Source organism: Venturia canescens, chromosome 4 (assembly GCF_019457755.1).
Source record: "Venturia canescens isolate UGA chromosome 4, ASM1945775v1, whole genome shotgun sequence".
Classification (NCBI taxonomy): Eukaryota; Metazoa; Arthropoda; class Insecta; order Hymenoptera; family Ichneumonidae; genus Venturia; species Venturia canescens.
The window spans coordinates 3,418,516-3,439,155 of NC_057424.1; the positions used below are offsets into that span (position 1 = coordinate 3,418,516).

The 20,640-nt window shown below is 36.3% G+C and overlaps 2 protein-coding genes across 4 annotated transcripts in view; one reads left to right on the forward strand and one right to left on the reverse strand.

Annotated features, from left to right (window-relative positions):
- Positions 1–8,871, forward strand: part of stol (stolid) — a 29,028-nt gene extending 20,157 nt beyond the window's left edge. For both annotated transcript variants that reach the window (XM_043416573.1, XM_043416574.1), the window contains 7 exons: positions 4,572–4,676; positions 4,950–5,062; positions 5,521–5,660; positions 5,824–5,987; positions 6,421–6,623; positions 6,772–7,066; positions 8,327–8,871. In XM_043416573.1, coding sequence (XP_043272508.1) covers positions 4,572–4,676; positions 4,950–5,062; positions 5,521–5,660; positions 5,824–5,987; positions 6,421–6,623; positions 6,772–7,066; positions 8,327–8,612 — 1,306 coding nt within the window. In that variant the 3' untranslated portion in view covers positions 8,613–8,871. The remainder of the gene's footprint in view (positions 1–4,571; positions 4,677–4,949; positions 5,063–5,520; positions 5,661–5,823; positions 5,988–6,420; positions 6,624–6,771; positions 7,067–8,326) is intronic.
- Positions 8,872–14,124: 5,253 nt separating this feature from the next.
- Positions 14,125–20,638, reverse strand: Brd7-9 (Bromodomain containing 7/9). Of its 2 annotated transcripts, XM_043416531.1 has the most exons (4): positions 20,397–20,638; positions 18,790–19,003; positions 15,258–17,072; positions 14,125–14,988 (listed from the first exon to the last, which is right to left on the reverse strand). In XM_043416531.1, the coding sequence occupies exons 3-4, from the start codon at positions 16,960–16,962 to the stop codon at positions 14,321–14,323; spliced, it is 2,373 nt and encodes a 790-aa protein (XP_043272466.1). In that variant the 5' UTR covers positions 16,963–17,072; positions 18,790–19,003; positions 20,397–20,638; the 3' UTR covers positions 14,125–14,320. The 2 variants fall into 2 exon arrangements, with proteins under 2 accessions (XP_043272466.1, XP_043272465.1); XM_043416530.1 differs by lacking the exon at positions 18,790–19,003.
- Positions 20,639–20,640: the final 2 nt, after the last annotated feature.

A 20,640-nucleotide genomic window follows, 5' to 3' on the forward strand; every position in this document is an offset into this window, starting at 1 on the left:
TATCGATATATATGTATGTACATATTTACGTATGTATATACGTATATGAATATGCTAAGATATAACGAATATCCTATTATAGTATATTTGGTTAAGGATAACGAAGGTAAATGACACATTGATCAAATCGTAAAGCATGCAAGTGTGTATAAGAAATACGAGGAGTAGCGTAAATTCTTTTTTTTTTTCTAGCTTCGTCCAACCCGACCGAGCGAAGCAAAGAACAAAGAACGCATTGATTTAACCTAGAGTCGCGGCAGCGACTCTGAGACAAAAGTACATTTATGTTATGACGAGTTGCTGCCGGAGACTCTTTATACCGGAGCTATAGTCTTTACAATTGTTTTCGAAAATTTTCAATTCGCATTAACGCGACAGAAAACGCGTCTCGTGATTGATGTGACGCATCCTTCATTGGTCTTTATATTTAACGTACGCTATTCGAATCCGAAATTTTCGTACATATCTTGGAGCACGGCTTATTGTAAATTATGCAATTCTAAATGAAAATCATGAGAGAGCATGATCATTACCAATGTTTCACGGATTTTATGCTACAATTTGTTTCTATATATTCATAGATCAATATTCCGTCCGGAAACCTGCACGCAATTCTCGTCTGAGAAACAACCTAATATTTTTCCTATTTTTCTTCTCTTTTCGTTCTTTTGCCTGTTATTTCTCGATGTAGATTTTTCGAATCTTTCGATAATCGATTGCAATTTACTCTTTACGTCAGAACGTCTTTTGCCGCCTTTGTATGCAGCCTGAATACAAGTAATGTGCGACAAATCCGTATTTCCGTCCTACTGGGAGGTCAGTTTATTCAGAATTGTGGTAGAAATCACAAAAACATTATTTTGTGATCGATTGGGAAAAGGGACTTTCATCGTTCGCGTTCAATTGTGCAGTTTATCAAACGATTTAACCCATTTTAATCAAACTACTCGACTATTTTATTCTCCTTCTTTATTTTTCAATTATGTTACTTTAGTTTTTCTATAACGAATCTCGTCATTCTTTTCTCTCTTAAAACGACTATTTTGAATAAATCGTTGCTTTCTAGCAATTATGATGAGTTGAATTTTTATACTACTTCCAGACGTGTGCGAATCATTTTTGAAGCCATTTACGTCGATTACGAGTCCAGTTCGTTCGCAAAAACTAAACTCCATTTTCGTATCATAACTGCTCTTCTCCTTCTTGTTCAAATTAGATGAAATTCTCGCATTCCTTGCGTTTGCATATCGTCGAACGAAAATTCATTGATGTCAATGAAACCTTAATTGTTCCAACAAAGTTGAATGCAAAGCATTTCTAAATTACGATTGTAATACGAACACGCCTCGATTTTCGTTTGATTATTCCATAATTTTAGCGTTTTCAATCAACTAAAACTGTATCGTTGAGTAAAAATTTCCAATATCATCACGTCATTAATCGATCAGACATTCTTATAATGGCTCGACCGCATCATCTTATTCATTCTGCATAAACTCGAACACGTGGGAAGTCGAATCAGTTATTCAAATTCACCCGCACATTTTACAGGTACTCGTATAGCAATACGAGCTGCTCTCATCACAACGCCGTTACCTTCGAAATAACATTACAACACCAAATACCTCTGAATAAATTAATCAAGCTGTAGCTATTGAAATTATACGCTGTTGGAGTTTGCATCGTCGATTATTCTCGACCCGAAAACTGCAATGCAAGAACATTAAAAAATTTTGCAACAAACTTTATAATTGAAGTACTTCATGTAGAAATGATAAAAAGAAAAGGTTTTTCCTCGAGTTTCAAAGGTGCAAAACTCCAATATCGTGAAAAAGTGTAACAAGGCTATTTCGTGCCAAGTGTCTAATCGTGAGATAAAACTCGGCTTACCGCTTTCATTGGATCCTTTTCCCACATAGACGGTTATTTGCAATCTCATGATGATCAGCATGCTCGTAAATCTGCTGAATGGATTGACAAAATAAAAATATTATTTTCTTCCGTTCTTTCTAGATGATACTGCCATATTCGTGTTTTGACACTCATTTTTATTTACGTTATCTCGAAAAGCTGCAGGTCTGCAACTGTCATTGAGGGAAAAAATGAGAAGAAGCATTAAGAAAGGATCGTCATTCTTTCGTGGCCAATTTAAAGTTGCGATCCATATTCGAATAATTTATTTCCTGTATAAACAGCCAACCGCATCGCCTCTCCATTTGAGAGCGAGCTCGTTTTTTTTAGGAGCCGACAGAATGTATTATCACTAAAATTCAAAGCTTCCAAATGAACCTTAATCGTTTGCACCGAGTGCAAACAGTATTAGGGTTAAAAAAATCGGTTTCAAAGTGTATGGACAATGTTTTTCGTAGTCGCCGCTGAAATTCACGATTCAGCTCGAGACTTGTCCGAAAATATTTGTCCTACGGAGATATAATAATAAAACGATTTAAAAAAACTTGCGGTACGCAATCACGTTCATGATACACGTGCGCAATCACTTGATTTTTTTTTCTCCATCATTAACTGTATTATATTCTCCTCATTTCGATATAAATATTCGTATATATACATATATATATATATACGAGCGCCGCATCATATGTACATTAGAGTGGTTCTTATTTGAAGTTACAATTTTTTTTTTTTTCAAATTCCGCTCTGGTTTGACTCCAAATAACTAAAAAAAGCCACCATGAAAAAGCTCGGGTCATCAGTGGGATAAGGAGAAAAGGTGCCGGCAAGCCCGGTCAGCGTTTCTACTTCAATGAAATTTGTTCTTGCTTTATCTTTGGCTGCTATAGTTCAATCATTTGGTAGTTTTACCTGGAAAGTTTTCTTGGAGTTTTGAGAATTGGTGATTTTTATTCAAATTTGAATATGAATTATTTTCGCAATAAGATTGATTTTTTTTCTCGATTGAGAAGAAAATGAGTGTGATGAGAACGGTGCTCTTGTTGTTCTTTTATTGATAAATTTCGTTTCAAGTTCTGGCTTGGTTATGTAATTGATAGTTCATCAGAATCCTCCTCGTTTCCTAGATCGCCTGCAATTGATATTGTTCTATTGAATACATGTTATATTTATTCGTTTTCCATGGTGTTACCAAAAAAACAAAAGAGTTGTGATTTTTCTCACTTTCGAGTGTGTATCCTCAGAAAAAGAAGAGTACTATGAAGTCATCGTGAATGAGATAAAATTGTATAAATATCACATTTAAATTTGTTTGAAATATCTATATTTTTAATTATAGTGGCTATTTCAGACCTTATCTTGAGTCGATAGATCAATTTATTCAGCGAAAAAAAAATCATTTCAATTTTCAATAAAAATGTTGTTTTCTTTTGAATATTAAGTATTTGAAGCTTGTTCTCAGCTGAATGATGAAATTTTGTGGATTTCCAATGGGAAAAAAAATGTTTTAAATTTTCCGGGAGGGTGTTCAGCTTTGCTCTATTCACGAACAGTACAGGGGACTAACTGCCCGATGACGAGCTGAGACCCTACTTAGACATTTTTGAAAATTGAAAATTTGTGTTTCAAAGCGCGAAAATCCTTCGATTTTTAATATTTCTGTACGATTTTAGTTCAGGTGATAGCCACTGCTTTACACATGAAAACGCTCTTTGATATTTTGATCTCAGATAAACCAATCCCCCGGAATCGTCGAGACTATATGGAGAAATATATAGGTTCCTGTGGAGTAGTTTTACACCGAATCTATCCGAGTGAGATATTAGAGTTAAATAATTCTATTATAGAGTTGAAATACCAATAAAAAATAAACTCTTCGATTTTCAAAAGACTATGTTTTTATTCCTCGCTGTAAAAAAATCACGAAAAAACCCTAAAAAATCCGACTGCCACACGGGGTGACCTCCTTAAGGTGGCTTGGGTTATGCCGAGGGAACTTGAAAAAAAATCTGGAAGAATATCGTGTTAGCTAGACGCTGTGCCGGGGACATGTGATATTCGGAATGGAATGGGGGATCACACTTTCTCAAGGAAGTGTGATAGTTGGACTCTATGGCGTAGAGTACGATAGGAAAATACGCAGTGATTATAATAGGAAAGGAGGATTTGAATAAAATGATAAAATGATGATGACCGGCCATAGTAGAAAAACATTGCTTTAATAAAAAATGCCTTTTTTTTTCAGTCGCGATTCGGACTCGTCGGTACCATTTCTCATCATTCCACTGACCCCAGCTTTTTCATGGTTTCTTTTTTTAGTGATTTGGAATCGAACCAGGGGCGGGGGGAATTTGAAAAAAAAAATTCATACCCAAATAAGGACCACCTTAATATACATGCATATTTATCCACATATACATTCGTTTTAGAATTGTGTAATCGTAAAATTTCAAGTATGTGCCAATAATCCAATACACGTGCATACCTACATACACGCATACATACATACATACACACACTTGTATATTAATATGTTTGTGCGCGTGTGTGTATGCGCGTGTGTATGTGTGTAGGTGTGCGCGCGCGTATATCTATGTGCCAAAATACGAAGCGGTGTTTTTTCATTAAAATGTTAATCCGAAGTACCTTCGATTTTGCAGCCAAGGAAAGGGTAGATTCGGGGTTGCAAGGAGCTTCATTGCAACAAGGAGTGGCCTCTTAAGATGGCACGACCATGACGATAATAAGGAGCTCGAAGACGAACCGTAAATTTCAACTTGATGCTTCAATTATTATAAACGGATACAAAGAGTATTTAAGCAATCAATTCAATTGGACCAAAGTAGTGTCCGGCCCTTTAAACTCTAATCCGTATATATGTGCAAAAAAACAAAAACAATGATGTTTGAGGCTTCGAGAATCGCGAAGAGGCGTTTTATCGGACTAACCGAGGAAACGCCGATTCTCCGATCAACTGAACAGATCAAACTATCATTTTTCACGATTTTTTCCGCATATTCAAGTTTTTCGTTAATCAGGAATTTTGCGGAGATGAATAAGAGAGCTATGGACATGTCCTGGTACAAAAGAGCAGCTGAACAGCATGCGATCGAGCCAGAGAGCTTCGTATTCAGTGTGCCCTTCAACGCCGGTATGTTTTTCAATCGATATTCTTCTGTTTTGAGGAATACCTCGCCTACTAATCTCTTTTGAAGTTGCGCGGTTTTGTAATAGTTTTAAATATAAAACAGTCAAGTTTTTTGGAAAGCTTTCGGCCTCACAAAATTGTGCATTAAAGGGCAAAAATATTTCAATTTTTTATGCAATCGAACTGGAACGCATAAAGAGTGGATGTTTCTGTTACATTTTTCTTCAATTTCATCGAATTTCTTCAATCGTTAAGGAAACATTTTTCTACCGAGTTTTGTTTTTTAATGTATCACTTCTAGAACTGGAAAGTAACAAAAATATGTATGTAACGATTATTCATGCAAAATGGCAAGGCTGACCCGGGGTCCTGAAAACAATCAACTTGCCACAAATCGATACGATAAATATGATGAATCATGAAAAGCCAAATACAAACTCGTTTGATCACTCAATTTGTAGCTGAACTTTCTGAACCACTGGTGACGGCAACGCACGCTATATTTTTCGAGGGTAAGACCCACAAAGCACCCGCTGCTGTCGTGGGCTTGCAATTTCATCATTCGTCTCTGGCGTCTCACTTCATGAACATCACGTCCACGGTATGAATGTTTTTATGCCCTCTTTCATTATTTACGTTGATGATATTATTTTCTAACTACGTTTGCTCCTTCAGTTTTTTCGTTTCTATATAAGTTTCGACGCAATTTGAATTGCTTTTTTTCCCCGAGGAATCAGAGTTTAATCGTCGGAACCTTTTTCTAGTGCGCTAAATGCAAAAAGAACTGTGCATCGGAAGAGCTTGACTGTTATATTTTGGATAACAGTGGATTCATCATCATAAGCGAGAGTCATGAGCACACTGGCAAATTTTTCGGTGAAATTGATGGTACCATAATGGACTCCTTGGTTCAAGATAGAATTTATCGGTAAGTTTTCATATCGCAAATTTGTTTGCAAGATTCTCCTGAATCACCGGGTGATCCTTGTACACTGAAAACAAGTTGTTTTATCCGATAAAGTTTCTCGATAAACCGATAGTTCGTGACGAAGAAAACGAAATTTTTTGGTCCCACCAAAGGTCATTCGATTCCTCGATCTCTTCTCGTCGCAGTTGGAAGGGAATTTTGTTGGATCGACCAATTTTTCTTGTCCATTTTGTCACGAAAACAATTTTCAAACGTCGACCGTTTTTTCGTTATTAAAAAATGGTTCTCTTTCTGCGAATATTTAATGGTATAGTTAAAACGCTCGAAAAGGGAAGAGGGTCTGAAGTTGAGCGAAAAAATTTGCCATTTTTGTGGAGAACGTGATTCCTTGGCCCTACTAATTGCTTCTTTTATCTTTTCGTTTGTGCTTCAGGAAAGTCACGGTGGTTGATTATCAAGGCGTTTGTCTTCCACAAGAACAGTATTTGTCTTCAGCACCGAGAGTCGTGTCCAATTCTATGCTCAAACTCTTAAAGACGATCCTCGGTTACTTGTGCAGTTCCTTTTCGAGCTTGGGTCTCTACGGATTATGGAGTCCGATGGTAACGCGGGCTGAGAATCCGGAAAATCCATCAGGTATTTATTGTCCTCTTCTTGGAGTTTTTGAGAACCGGCTCTCCTCTCAAATTGACGTTCAAGGTGGAAAATCATTTTGTTTTTCTGCGAGCATTTGAAAAAAAAAAAAAAAAAACATTACGTTCAATTCGTACAATCCAATCCACAGACGATTCGATATACAAAGATGACAACGCGAATCCGTTCGATTCGTACCCTCCGAGCTTGACCGAAGACCCGACACCGGGAAGCGACTCGTTTCCGCCTTTCCCCGCTGTTGCTCCTGCACCAGCTGCACCGCCAACGACTCATGCAACATCCGCGCAGTATCCTCCCCACAAGCTGCGCTCTTGTGAGAAAAAAACTGATCTGTACATCCTTCAACCCGAACGACTGAACACAAGTGGTCAGAGCTATCCGTTAAAAGGAAAATTGACCAATTGTCATGTTACTCGATGCGAAAGGTACTTTTTTTTCTTTTCAAATACCAAGTTAGATCCACGAGAGTTGCTGCATTGTTTTCGAAATCTCTACTTTTTTTCGTATATTTTGCGTATATTGAAAGTTTTTAATTCGATTCATTTGTTTCGTTACTGATTCATATGAAAAGTTATTCCGAACTTGTGACACTGAAATAGCGAATAACATTATATGGAAATCATTGCTCGATTGCATGGCATCGAAACAACAATTCAATCAAAACAGAAATCAATTTCTTTTTGTTTCCACATCGTCAAATATTTCAAGGCATAAATTTGCTTGAAGAAATGTTGAATTTCACGGGGACTCGATTCGAAAATTTCGTTTTTTTTTTTTTAAGGAAGTTGATGCATTCATTACAAAGAAAATGATGTCATCGCTTTTGAACCGATTGCATCTTATAAAGTGAAGTGTAAAAAAAAATCAGTTTAGAAGCGTCGTTGCTGAGAAAAATCAATAACAATTTGGGCCAAATAACATGTAACCTTATGGAAGTCAAGACAGATTCAGTGATATCTCCGTTAAAAATGATGCTAAAAATATGACATTTATTGGGCAACATGAGCAAGGCTTGCTGAATAATGTCAATTTTTTTTAGATTTATTAGGAGATTTGCTCAGATTATATTAATAATAATCTGTTTCCCGTGCAGTTTTTTAAGGCTAGGATCGTCACCGTCCGTATTTTCGACTGAGCTTTCACCAGTTTTTCGTCTTTTTTTCCCCGATTCTTCTTTAAAGTGTATGCAACATTGCCAAACTGCAAGCTGGCCTAATATTTGAAAGGTACAGGTCTTTTGGGTAAAAAAATGACTGTACGGCCTCAACTTCCTTAAATCTGTAGTATCCTAGTAACCTAAAGTTATTTTAAACGTTAATAGTCGTTAAGAGGATGGATCAGTCGGTATATCGCAACCGTGAGTGCTAGAGAGATAGCTGCAAATTTCGAAATCGAAATTTTTTGACACGGTTTGACCGATTAAAAAAAGGCTCTGTCAGCCTACGCAGGACGATGGCAAAAATCGACTGACAGAGCCTTTTTTTAATCGGTCAAACTGTGTCAAAGAATTTCGATTTCGAAAATTTCAAGTGAGGTTAGTCGACTGATCAGAAAAGAAGATGGTTGTAAAAAATTTGGTAACTCACCGTTCGTGGAAAGAAATTACTCGAAATGTGTCCACGTGTCCAGAATTGTCCGTGAATTTGGGTAGCATTCGTCTCATGAATAATTCTTTGAAATTCCAGGCCATTCAGCGTCCAGAAAATTCAACATACAAACCTGATATTATTGGTAGTGGATACGCTGTGCCCGTGCGGGAGCAAACAATTGAGCATCGAGCCGATCGAGGCGATTTCGGAACCGGGTGCGTGCACCGCACGGAGAGAGCGCTTGTATCGTCGTCGACCACCGAAATGCACGAATTATCATCCGGAAGAGATGGAAATAAAGTTTTGTGGTAGCGGGTATCAAGCTGGAATCTCCCTCGGTCTCCTATTAGTATCAATGGCAATGCTGGTGCGATTTACGTGACTCGATGAGCACCAAGAGGATTAAACGGTACTAAAAAACCTAAAAAAAAAAGAAGAAAAAAGCGAGGACGAACCGTAAACTAGCAAAAAAAAAAAAAAAAAAAAACTCGCCACCTGCGAATCGCAGTTGTATACCGATAAACGGAAACGAAAAATAATATATTTCAATGGTGAAGAGCCTGTACGATTGTTCAACATTATTTGATTTCCGATGAGCGATGAATCTCGAATAAAATCTAGGAAAATCGAGGAAAAATATATTTGAGATTGTTTACGGTCGAATAATCCGTTATTTAATAATGCCATTTTCATTAACAAGTGCAAGAATATTTTTTAGGCTAATCGCTGTTGCGCGTTTAAGATGTTACTTTCATATCTTCGGATTCGACGAAGGCAGAACTCGGCTCGCAGATTTTTTTTTTTTTTTTTATTCTAGAGATCGAACGACAATGCCTGAAAAATGAAACAAGTGGAGGAAGAAAAAAATAAATATGGATGGCTGGATGGATGGACGGATGGATGGATTTGGATGGAGGCGGAGCGTGTCAACGTGCTCTCTGTTTCAAATTTCATGTTAAGGTATTACTGGATGGATTAAGGATTACAGCCGATAAATTGTACCTGATCGGAATTTCCGTACTTCGTGATGCAATAAAAATCTGAAAAAATTGAATAATATTTTGGAAAATTATGAACTACAATTATCAATAATAATATTGCCCAAAATTTATTAATAAATTGTTTAATAAAATAATTTTTTAACAATTTTACAGTAAACCCTTGTTTTTTTTTTTACGAATCGAATGTGCGCATTTTTCTGATTGCTCATGATTCTTTTCAGAACTTTCGTGGATTTAAAAAATTTTTTAAGTGGCTCTATTTGTACATTTTTGATCCAGTAACCTTGAGACTTTTCAAAATTTATGGTAAATATGTCTTCTAAAACATATCCAAAATTCAAATTTTTAAAAATTTTTTCAACAAATTTAAAAAAACCACGAAAATTCTGAAAAAATTCATGAGCATTCGGAAAAATACACACATTTGATTCGTACAAAAAAAAATAGGTCACCGCAAAATTATTGAATAATTAATTGTTTAAACAATTTGTTATTAACTTTTGGGCAATATTATTATTGATAATTGTTGTTCATAGCTTTCCAAATGTTGTTGAATTATTTCAGATTTTTATTGCATCACGAAGGACGGAAATTCCAATCAGATATAATTTTTGGTCGAACTATCCATCCAGTTATACCTTAAATATTCGTTGGCATAAGGAGACTCGAGAGGACACAAAAAACGAAGCAATTACGTAACGAAAGATTTAAGAAACATACAAGAGCGTTTTTCCCGAAGAATTTCGCTCTCCGCTCATCGATTCATATTTTCGACGGATCTTTCTACTTTTATTCTGTTTTTAGATCACAATTAATTTCTTGAACGGTCGAGAGATATAATAGCGACCTTTCATTTTTTTACCAATGCGAGCACGAGTTTTTTTTGACGCACCCATTTTATTCGTCTATCGATGAATATGTATGTATATATATTTGCAATACAAAACTTATCGAGCCGAGCCGGAATATCGCGATATAATTTATACAACAGTTATTCGTTAAATATTACTCTTAGGTTTGATGGCGAAAGTATAGAAAAAATGATTGAATGATATGAAGAAAGATTGATAATTCCGGCGAGTATCAAGGAGCTTACTGAGCTCCGCATGGAACGGTCAAATTACTCGTGACATGAATATATTAACGCGAATGAAAAGAAAGAATAATATTTCATCGCAGCGTGCATACATGAAAGGAAGATCGCGTTTATTCCTCACAAATTAAGTTCAATTTCAATAGAAAATATAGGGATTGCATTCCGATGAATAATCGATTGTAAATCGTTGAATTGTTCCGAAGAATGAAAATTATTAAATTAAAAAATAGGAATAGAAAAAAAACGTTTTAACAAAAGAAAAGAAAAAAAAAGGGAGTAAAGAGAATGACACAAATGATTGTATTTATGATGTTATGAATGAGACAATGTTGTTCGTTTCATGTATAAAGAAAAAAGAAAAAGGAAGGGAGGGGGCAAAGGAGGAGTACTAAATACGTTTCGTTTTGTTTTGAATTTTACGTTGGTTGCAAGTTTTCATTACAAGACCATTTTTTACTGTGTCTTCCACGAAACGGCCTTTCTTAATGTGGATTACGAGGAAAGAGAAAAATAAGAAGAAAAGAAAGCAAACGAAACAATGGAATAATGTGTGTGCAAAAAGAAGATACGATTGCGGTAAGAAAAAAACGTATTAAAAAAGAAGACAAGAGAGAGAGAGAGAGAGAGAGAGAGAGAGAGAACGAACGTGTGAGAGGCGTATGAAAAATAGCCTATGTTGGACACACCAAACATCCAGCGTTGGCTTTCTGATTTTTCAGCCATTCAAGATGAGAAGTCAATGATACGCATATCGATCAAGTCTACTGTATGTTTTGGAAAAAAACCCTACATTCTCCTACTTATAAGCAAAAAATTGTAGGTGATATCAGTAATATACAAATACAATAATAAAACATAAAAGAGAGGAAAAGAACTCGAGAAAAAAGAAAAATTTCTCGACTGAAAACGCGTGTAAGCAAAAAAAAACTAAGTTCTTATCTCATAAGGGTCACTGTGTAATTCTGTGACGAAAAAAAAAACCATCAGTTTCCGTTGTTTGTCAACTAATAGTCGTGCGTTGAATCGTTGAAAAAAAAAAAAAATTACGAAAAAACAAATGAATAAGCGAAAATAAAGAAAATACCTATAATGTTACAAGTACCGCCTCCAAGGTGATTTGAACGGATTGTGTATGCGCCAAAGCATATATAGAGAGCGCGCGTGCGTGCGTGTGCGTGTGCGTGTGTGTGTGTGCGTGCGTGCGGAAAGAAGAAATAAAAACATATTATTACTCACGCGAGATGATGCTGACATCTCGATTTTATCAAACGAAAAAATACTATTAAAACAAATAAAACAAAAAAAAAATCTTTGTGCTGGGTGAAGGAACAAAAACATAATACAAATAAGAAACGAAAAGCATTCTTTATGCCATTCCGCGTAAACGGACAAAATACCGCTGAATAACTAACCTAAAAATACCGGCTATTGCTTTGCGATCGTTATGTTATTATCTTTTACAGAACACAAAAATACTTAATACGGAAGAGTATTTTGAATAATAATAACAGTAATAAGAATAATAACGACAACAACAACAGCAACAACAACAATAATAATGATAATAAAAACAAATAAACCAAATCATAAAAAAACAAACAAAATCCAAAGCAATCCGAATATTTATACGTGACACACGCTATGGGGGCATTTGTACGTATATGTACATGCGTTTCAAGCTGCTGGGCCAAAAATTATGTTTTTCCATGTAATTTATTCCAAGTTTGGCTGTTGTTATCTTGAATGTCGAATAACGTGTTGTATAGATTATGACGAGGAGGACAAGCAGCAATGAAATCAATTGAAGAACGCGAAAAAAAGTATGAAAAAAAAAAAAACAAAAACAGAAGAAAAATATATGAAATTGAATCGATGGCATGTGCATAACTTTGATACGTCAGTGCCACATGCGAAATGAGCAAAGAAAAAAGGAAATATGAGAAAATGTCAGGCGAAAGTTTTAAAATCGACTATAAGTGTATAAATATAAGAACGGCAATCAACATTGATTCCAAAATCTATATCAATGTTCATGAAATACGTACAGGATCGATAGAAAAGACCATGGCATAATTTGTCCTTTCAAACTTTTAATATGGAGAAAAAAGAAACAAATGAAAAAATAAATAAACTACAAAAAATATCAATAAAACATACCAAATAGTCTGAGATGCTATTACAGTCGAAACTTGTACATTACTATTATTAATATTAACTAATACTACTATTATTAAATGAACAGGGAAAATGAAGAAAAATGTGCGTGTGTGCGTGGCCGCGCGATTGTGTGTATAATTGCGAGAGATTTCACGTTATATCGCACAGGCAATTAGAATTATTCACCTGGTGTATATATACATTTATTCTGAAACCTTAAACTATGTCCAGCATAATGTTTTATTTTGTGTTTGAACAGTACCGAAATTCCATTACTTCTGAACCTCAAAATATTCCCTCCGTTCATTTCACTTCCGTTTCGGTTCGGTCCGTACAAACAATATCCGATCGCCAATCGATTTTTCAATTTTTTTTTTTTTGGAGTTTTTTCACACCGATCGAATACGACGAAATTTTTTTTTGTTGGTTATTTTTTTTGTCCTCCATAAATATCACGGTTCTACAGGTCGTTTGGTACGTGGTTTTCGAAAATAAGATTGAAAAGAGGGAAAATCAATTTTCGAAACCTTGATCTGCACTGGAGCTCGGGGAAATGGCGGAGAGAAAAATTTTATTGTTAAACAATGTTGAATTCAATGATTTAAGTTCTGTTTGGGTAAAGCAGCAGATCAAACATGCGTCTGATTATATCATTACTCGCCAGCCGAATGGTATGCCATCATCCTCGTTTTCCACTGGAAGTTTCGACTGATTCAAGTACCTTTGGCCCACTGATGCGCTTTCGCACCCTCTCTCTCTCAGCTGTCATCTACACGTATTCTTGTAAAATTTTAAGAAGAACCGTGTAAAATCAATGAAGGTTTTTTTACAAATCGATATCGCTCTTGCATCTTCTCATCATTTGCGGAAAATAAAAGAACATTCAGTTGAGCAAAACTCAATCCGAAGAAAAATCATACCTAATAATAGATTTGTTATTAAGTTTTTTGTACTATCTTCCGTTATTCCTGATTGGCTGCACTGAAAGTCTATACGATTATCGCCAAATGTATGCATGAACGAGATAACTAGACGCTTAATTCGGATTCAGTGCGTTGAAATACGTGAAGACTTCTTGGTCTAGGTCAATAAAAATTTTCAGATACTCATAACAGCAACGGTTTTTCGCAATTTTCAACCATTTTCGTGGTATTTGAAATTTTATTCACAATTTTAGAATATTATCAATATTGAAAAAAAAAAAAAATTATTTTCATTTTTGTAGAAAATCAAATAATCTTGGAATTGACGAGTTATGAAATTCGAAGAAAATTCTTCGATCAAAATTCGATATTTTACCGATTCTCTTTTGACTATAGTACTTAAACATGAGTTCTAGACACATCCCGCCCGCGTCGAAAATTTGTTAAAACCTGTGGAATTAGGATAGCTTTAGTCTTGAGAAATCAAACGATTTGTTATAAATATTTTCGGCTTGCCAAGCATATCGCCATGATAAGCTGCAAGCGATGCCTCCTGGCATCTTCATGTCGCATTTAGATGAAGAGTTCTTACTTAGAAAAGTTGAATTACAGTTGAGATTTACTGGGAAATCGATTCCTGACCGAATCTACCAAAACCTCAATCTTCAAGCGGAAAGTCAAAATACCCAGTTTTCTAATAAAAAAAGCGCCAACTCGTACATGTAAAAAAAGATGTATATATTTGAATATTTTAAAATTGTTTTAGTATCCTAGTATACACGGGGAACGGTACGAGATCCGTTCAAAAATGTGAGCATTTATCATTTTCTCCAAGGTACTCAAACATCTATTCTACAATAATCCTTAATAATATGAATAATATTTATAGGGATGAACCAGTAAAAACATAATTTTACGATTCGGACAGTATATCTTCGAGTGTTTTGTCGTCGTGAAGTGGCGAATGTCCGAGAGTTGGATCGCTTTCGAGAAATTCTCGAAGTTCGGATTCAAGATCAGGAACTCCCGTGTTTTCGGTACTGTTTAAAAGCGTAGCGCTGTTTGTATTATGCGCAAGACCAATTGGAATTTGTATAGAATTCGTTTGTGACGAGTTGGGCATCAAAGTAGAAATATTTCCAGATGTTTGTCTCACAGGGCTCAATATGTCGGTTGCGAGTGGAGACGAAGAACGAAGTAAATTCGTCGACATCGGGTTTCCGGTGGTTTGAGCGATCAGTGTGTTCTCGGCGACGAGCGCGGGATCGTGCGTTATCGTTTCTACTTCCATTGGCTCCGGAAGGTTGCTGACCGGAGCTATTCCCATGGCGCGACGTAAACCGTCCACCGGAGCGATTGCCGAGGGTGGAAGTTTTTTCGCGATATCCGTTAAACTGTCGGTTATTTTTTCCGCAAGATTAGTTTCGGTTTCACCGGGTTTAGGGACGTTCGACAGATGCGTCGGCGGTGGCGCTGAAAGACGCTCGTGCTGCGCTTGTCTCAGACGAACTAACATTTGCGATGTATCGTCCAAACGACTCTGAAGCACCGCACGTTCATCCGTCAGCTTCATTTCTTCTTCTGTAAATATGAAATTTGGAATATATTCGATATTGCAGCCAATAAATGCGGAGAACTAATAAAAAAATATATTGAAACTTTCGCAAGGATTCAATTCTGCTTGAAAGACCACCACTTTTGGAGAATCGTATTTCGATCGAATGTAAGTTTATCATTAGCGGCAGCATCGATAAATCATCGAAGCTCGAACAAAGATAATGGCAAATTTGAGCAAATTTGGGCAAATAAAAAAATGTTGATAAATATAAAATAAATGAAGTATAGCTGACCTAAATCCTCCAAGAAGTTGACATTAATGCCAATATCGGAAAGTGTTTTGAGTTGATCCATATCAACTTTGATTCGTTCCTCGGTAAAGTTTTTATTGCTTTCTACGGAAGGTTTTTCGAGGAGATGCTTAATTTTATCTTCCTCCTCTTTGAGTCGTCTCTTTTCCTCGAGTAATTTTTTAGTTTTTCTATGATCACCGCTGGTGAGAATATCCAAAAGATCATCGACCATTGTGAGAGTGTAGTCGCAGTCTTTGGCGAAATCGAGGATGGATTCGGCGTATTGTACGGCAGTTTCGTCGCCGTAGGTCGCGTAAACGAGGTCAGATTCTTCTTTAGTTAAATTGGCGAACGTGGAGTCGTAGCTGGGCGCGTAAGAGCCGAAAGCGCCATAATAAAGAGGCTTCACAGGTTTGGACATATTGCGGCGATCCTCCCGGAAGCCGGCTAAAGCACCGGTACCGTGGCTCAGTTTGCCGATAAGTTGTCCGAGGGAAACAGGTCTTTGGTTCGTACCAGGAATCACACCATCGCCAGGTACGATTATCTGTAAGCTCGTAGTGCCATCTTTTTTTTGCCTCAAAAATCCCATTTTGGTATTGAGCCTCTTCAGGCTCAATTTTTCGGAGGCAGCTTTAGCAGCGCCTCTCGCCTGTTTGAGAATCTCTTCCGGGGTGAGATCGTCCGGAACAGCCTCGAATTTGCCCAAACTGGCCAGTCTCATTTTCCTTTGATTTTCTTTCCTCAATTCTTCGGCTTCTTCATTTCGTTCTTCTTGTTCTCGTTCCTTTTCTATTTGCTCTTCCGTAACGAGTACATCTGGATTATCGGGGTCTTCGACACCGAGCTCAAAACCGAGTTCCTCTCTGGAAATATCGTGCATGTAAGTTAAAACTGGCCTGAGCTGTCGGAGTTTTTCAGGCGTAACCATTTTGAGACCAACGTGAAGAAGCTTTTTCGCCGCTTTATAGTAAATCGTGTCTTGGTGATTGTATGTTTGTGCATTGTTACACATGAGACGGAAATCTTCGACGAATTCGTGCAAATTTCGATAGACGTTTTCATCGATTTTTTGTTTTATCGTGCTAAAGTCCATAGGGTTTGTGATTATAGAAGAATAACCGGGGGCTATGTTGTCGGTGACGGGCCACGCAAAAAATTGCTGGGGATCGCGTTTTTCCATGGAACGGAGAAGATGCTCGAGAAGACGTTGAAGTGGTGTGCGTTCGGCTATTTTCCGAAGAACACAAGTTCGTGGCTCGCGATGAGGCGACAACGAGCTCCCACTCGAAGCCGATGCTACACCGACTCTCGGTTGATGTTGTTGTTGTTGTTGTTGTTGCTGTTGCTGCTGCTGACCTTGATGCAATAGCTGTTGTTGTTGTTGTTGTTGTTGTTGTTGTTGTTGTTGCTGTTGCTGCTGTTGCTGCTGGTCCATCGAAGAAGGTGGTCCAAGTGGTATCAGTTGTTGAGTCACTATTTTTTTCGGTATTTCGAGATTACATTCGTCCGCATCTCCCACAGATTCTTGGCTCGATTCCTCCCTCCTTCTCTTTTTATCCTTGTGATGATGCTTGTGCCTCTTGTCCTTCTTCTTTTTTTTCTTCTTCAACTTTTTATGTCCCATGTACCTGTCGTACTCGGATTCTCCTGGCGTGACGGAATAATTACAACCGAGCTGTTGTTGATATTGCTGTGACAACATGGCTGTTTGGCTCGGGGATTCACCACCGTACTCCGGCGTCCCGCTACTTCCACCGACTTTCAGTATCAACTTTAACCCCGGAGGTTTTTCACCCGTCGAACAATTCAACTCTGGTGGAACAAACAAAGTTTTAATTTTTTTCATTCTCCTTCTTTTTTTTGTTGAATGCTTCTCTTTTTGAGTATTTTTTTTATTAGGAGCAATTACACTACGAGCTTTAAGCTTTCTTTGCATACATTACGAATTTTCTATAGTTCTAGACCTTTATTTTTACGTATACCAAGCTCTACTTTTAGCATTGTCCACAGAAAAGGATGAAATTATAGTTTTGGGATTTCAGCCATTAAAAATTGTCTCTATTGGGAATGTAAAATGTCGTTCCAAATCGTAGTGATTGAGTATTCTTGCCTGCGAACTCAAAACTTTGTAAATTTGTAATATTTCAATGAAAATAGTGCGATTTCGATTTGAAATTAAGATATTTTTGTTTGATATTATATTTCTCTTGCTCAGGGATCATGAAAGCTGTTCTCAAAACGATGCTGAGATAAAATAATCTCAAAAGGATTGCTTTCTATTGTTCAATTTCTAAGAATTTACAGAGGCATAGAATGTGTCTGAGTGAATCAGCGCATCAATATTTTTGATGCAACGAAAATCTAAAAATAATGGTGGATGTACTCAAAATTATGGATTTTTCTAAAATTAAAATGTCAATTTAGAGTAGAAGTGTGTTTGATTAAAAACGTAGCGAGCGAATTTCTAACTTCTATGGGTTTTAGCCGAAGCGACGAACGAGTTTCACACTTAAAGCGTTGGGAAGGAAGGGATTTTTATGCGAAATACGTGATCGTGCAGCGTGCAAAAGCGCAGTGCAATATTTTGTGCCCCACCGTTTATTTATGAACGATTTTTGGGGTTTCTGGTAGGAAGATAAATAAAAAACGAGAGGTACAGTCGAGTTGAGCATAAAAATAATAAGCTCAAAGATCTACAGTTACATCGGGAATTTTGTTGACGATAATCAATCGAGTTGAATAAGTTACGAAAAAGAAATTTACACGTGATGGAATACTCGAGTCACACTAATCGTCTCTGCTGTTAATCTGCCCATTAAAAATCCGTTCGGAAATGAAACGAGAAGCAAAAAAAGGAAGCAATTGATGGGAATGATAGTACGCAAATAATGGTATTCGAGCTGGTTTCGTAGTACGATAAGATGACCTTGTCTTCACTTTCAACGAACTGGAAGCGAGTAGTTGGTAGTAGAAAGAACTCAACATAAATTCGCGATTCGGTCGTTTCAACATGTTTAATTTCACGATTCGTTTTTCTTCAATTTTGTTTTATTTGTTTGCATGAAAAAATTTGTGACCGAAAATTGACTGCATTGAAATTGAAAATAAATCATTGTCGAGACTATACTAAAGCAAAGCTAATGCAGTCGACTCGGTCGCAATATTTGAAAGTGATCTCATTGTTCTGTGGTATCGTTGAAAATACCGGAAAGCTCAAAATCAATATAACGATTGAAAAGTAATAGTAAAATAGTAGATCTATAATCATAGAAATATTTATAATACGAATTTAAAAACGACTTCAGAATTTTTGGCCTCTTAATTGTTACTCAACAGACAGAAAATATTAATGGTACAACAGATAAAACAAAAAGTATTAAAAAAAGGAATCGTTCTCAAGGGTTCGGGTCGGAGAGCTATTGGGGCGATAGGGGCAAGGGTCAACGAGAATATTTTCCTTAGCACAGCTAGCTTTCTGTCGTGCAAACTAGTCTGATTTTGGGCTCATAATTTGTATTCCCCAACTTACATCCAGAGTCGTACACCTTTTGAGACGAGGGAGATTCTCTATCACTCTCTTTTTCTCTCTTTTGCTTTCTCTCTTTCTCTCTCTCTCTCTCTCTCTCTCTTTCTCTCTTTCGCTCGCTTGCTCTCTCCCTATTTATTTTTTCTCGCATCCGCCACTCAACTTCTACTCCAACCTCACTCTCAGTTTGTCCGTGGTGAAAACGTAGTCAATATTCCTGTACATCATCGTAACTATGAGTACGCAGGAGGATTCGATTAAAAATAAATGAGCTAATAATTGTTCTCTCCGTCAACATTTTGATTTTTTTTTGTGAAAGCTTCTTTTTCATTAGAACATATTTTTTTTTATTTATGCTATTATTTTTAGTCGAATCATTCCTCTGAATGAATAATTTCTAACATAGAATTTATGCTATGGATGGATAAGTCCCAAACAGAACAGAGAACATGTTTTTCGTTGCATAGACTGATTATTGCTCTTCGTTCTGATTGTATGCCAGTTTGTATTAAATGTAGATTCTGTGAGAAAATCAGAATATCGAATTCCACGTAAATTTTTGTGTAGAAGCACAAATATCGTTGGTAAACTCATGAAAGTTACTGAGTTCATAGGATAGCTAAGAGTTTCCATACCCTAGGCAACTTGATTTCATTATGCAATTTTCATTATCGTTGGATGAAGAAGATTTTTCCAATATGCAATAACTACTTTTTGTTCGAATGAGATACGAATTCAAATGATTATTATTCCAATGTCTGATGTTTGGTGAGACTGATTTGGTGGTCTGATTGCAAATTAGATAATAAAAACCTTCTCACATATTTTGCATTTTCAATGCTTTTTCGTTCATTCAAAGTTTCTTGAGACTTTTTTTCTCTGCATATCGATTACCGAATAATGAAGTTTCCAGTCAAGAATTTTAACATACGTCAATGATCAATAAAATTTTAATATATCAATGAATTCTATAACGCTAATCAAATTTTGAAGTACAGAGTCTTTAATGTTCGATATTCTGAATGATATTATGAACTATAATTATTTTTACAATTGTATAGAACATAATATGTCAATGCGCAAGGTAAAATAATAATAGAACTGTGTTTTTAAAATTTTTGAATAGATTTCACAATTTTCAAATTATTTGCAATGATTTTGAAATGGAACACGGTGAATGATTTTAAAAAGTAATTTAACCGTGAAAAATAGAGTAACACAAAACGATATTGATTGTCTCAAATTTGCAAATGAAGTGTCGAAAGAAAAATTTTACAGTAGGACATGTGAAACTATTTCATAAAATGTACAAAAAAAATACCATTTTCTTTGTAAATATGCTGTATTCGTAACAAAACAAATTCTACACGACAACAAATCCGAGGAAAGAAAATGCTTTATAGGTTAATCGAGCTTAAAAAAATTCTTCGGCCCCTTAGATATTGGAATTTTTATAAAAATCGATAGACGAAATTTGTAATTATAGAATCAAGAGAAAATACGAGTACAAGATCAATATTGTGAAAACGAAAAAGTGTCAAATCAAATTCCCGAAAATGTATCGAGTGAAAGTATGTTTTGTGTATAAAAAACGCGTCGAGTAGTCTCACCTTCTTGACGTTCACGTTTGTGCCTTTTATGCTTTTTCGTACTCATGTTTTGCGGTTGAGGCCACAGTTTGACGATTATGTATACGATAAATGAAGAGAAAACTGTCCGGGACAAAAGACCAATGATTACACTCTAGCCTCCCTGATTAAATCCGTCGTCGAGCAGGACGCTTTTTTTCTCTCACCGCACCGATTTTTACTTGATGCTACGTTATCCTTTTTTTTTTTACCGAGTATTTGCCAC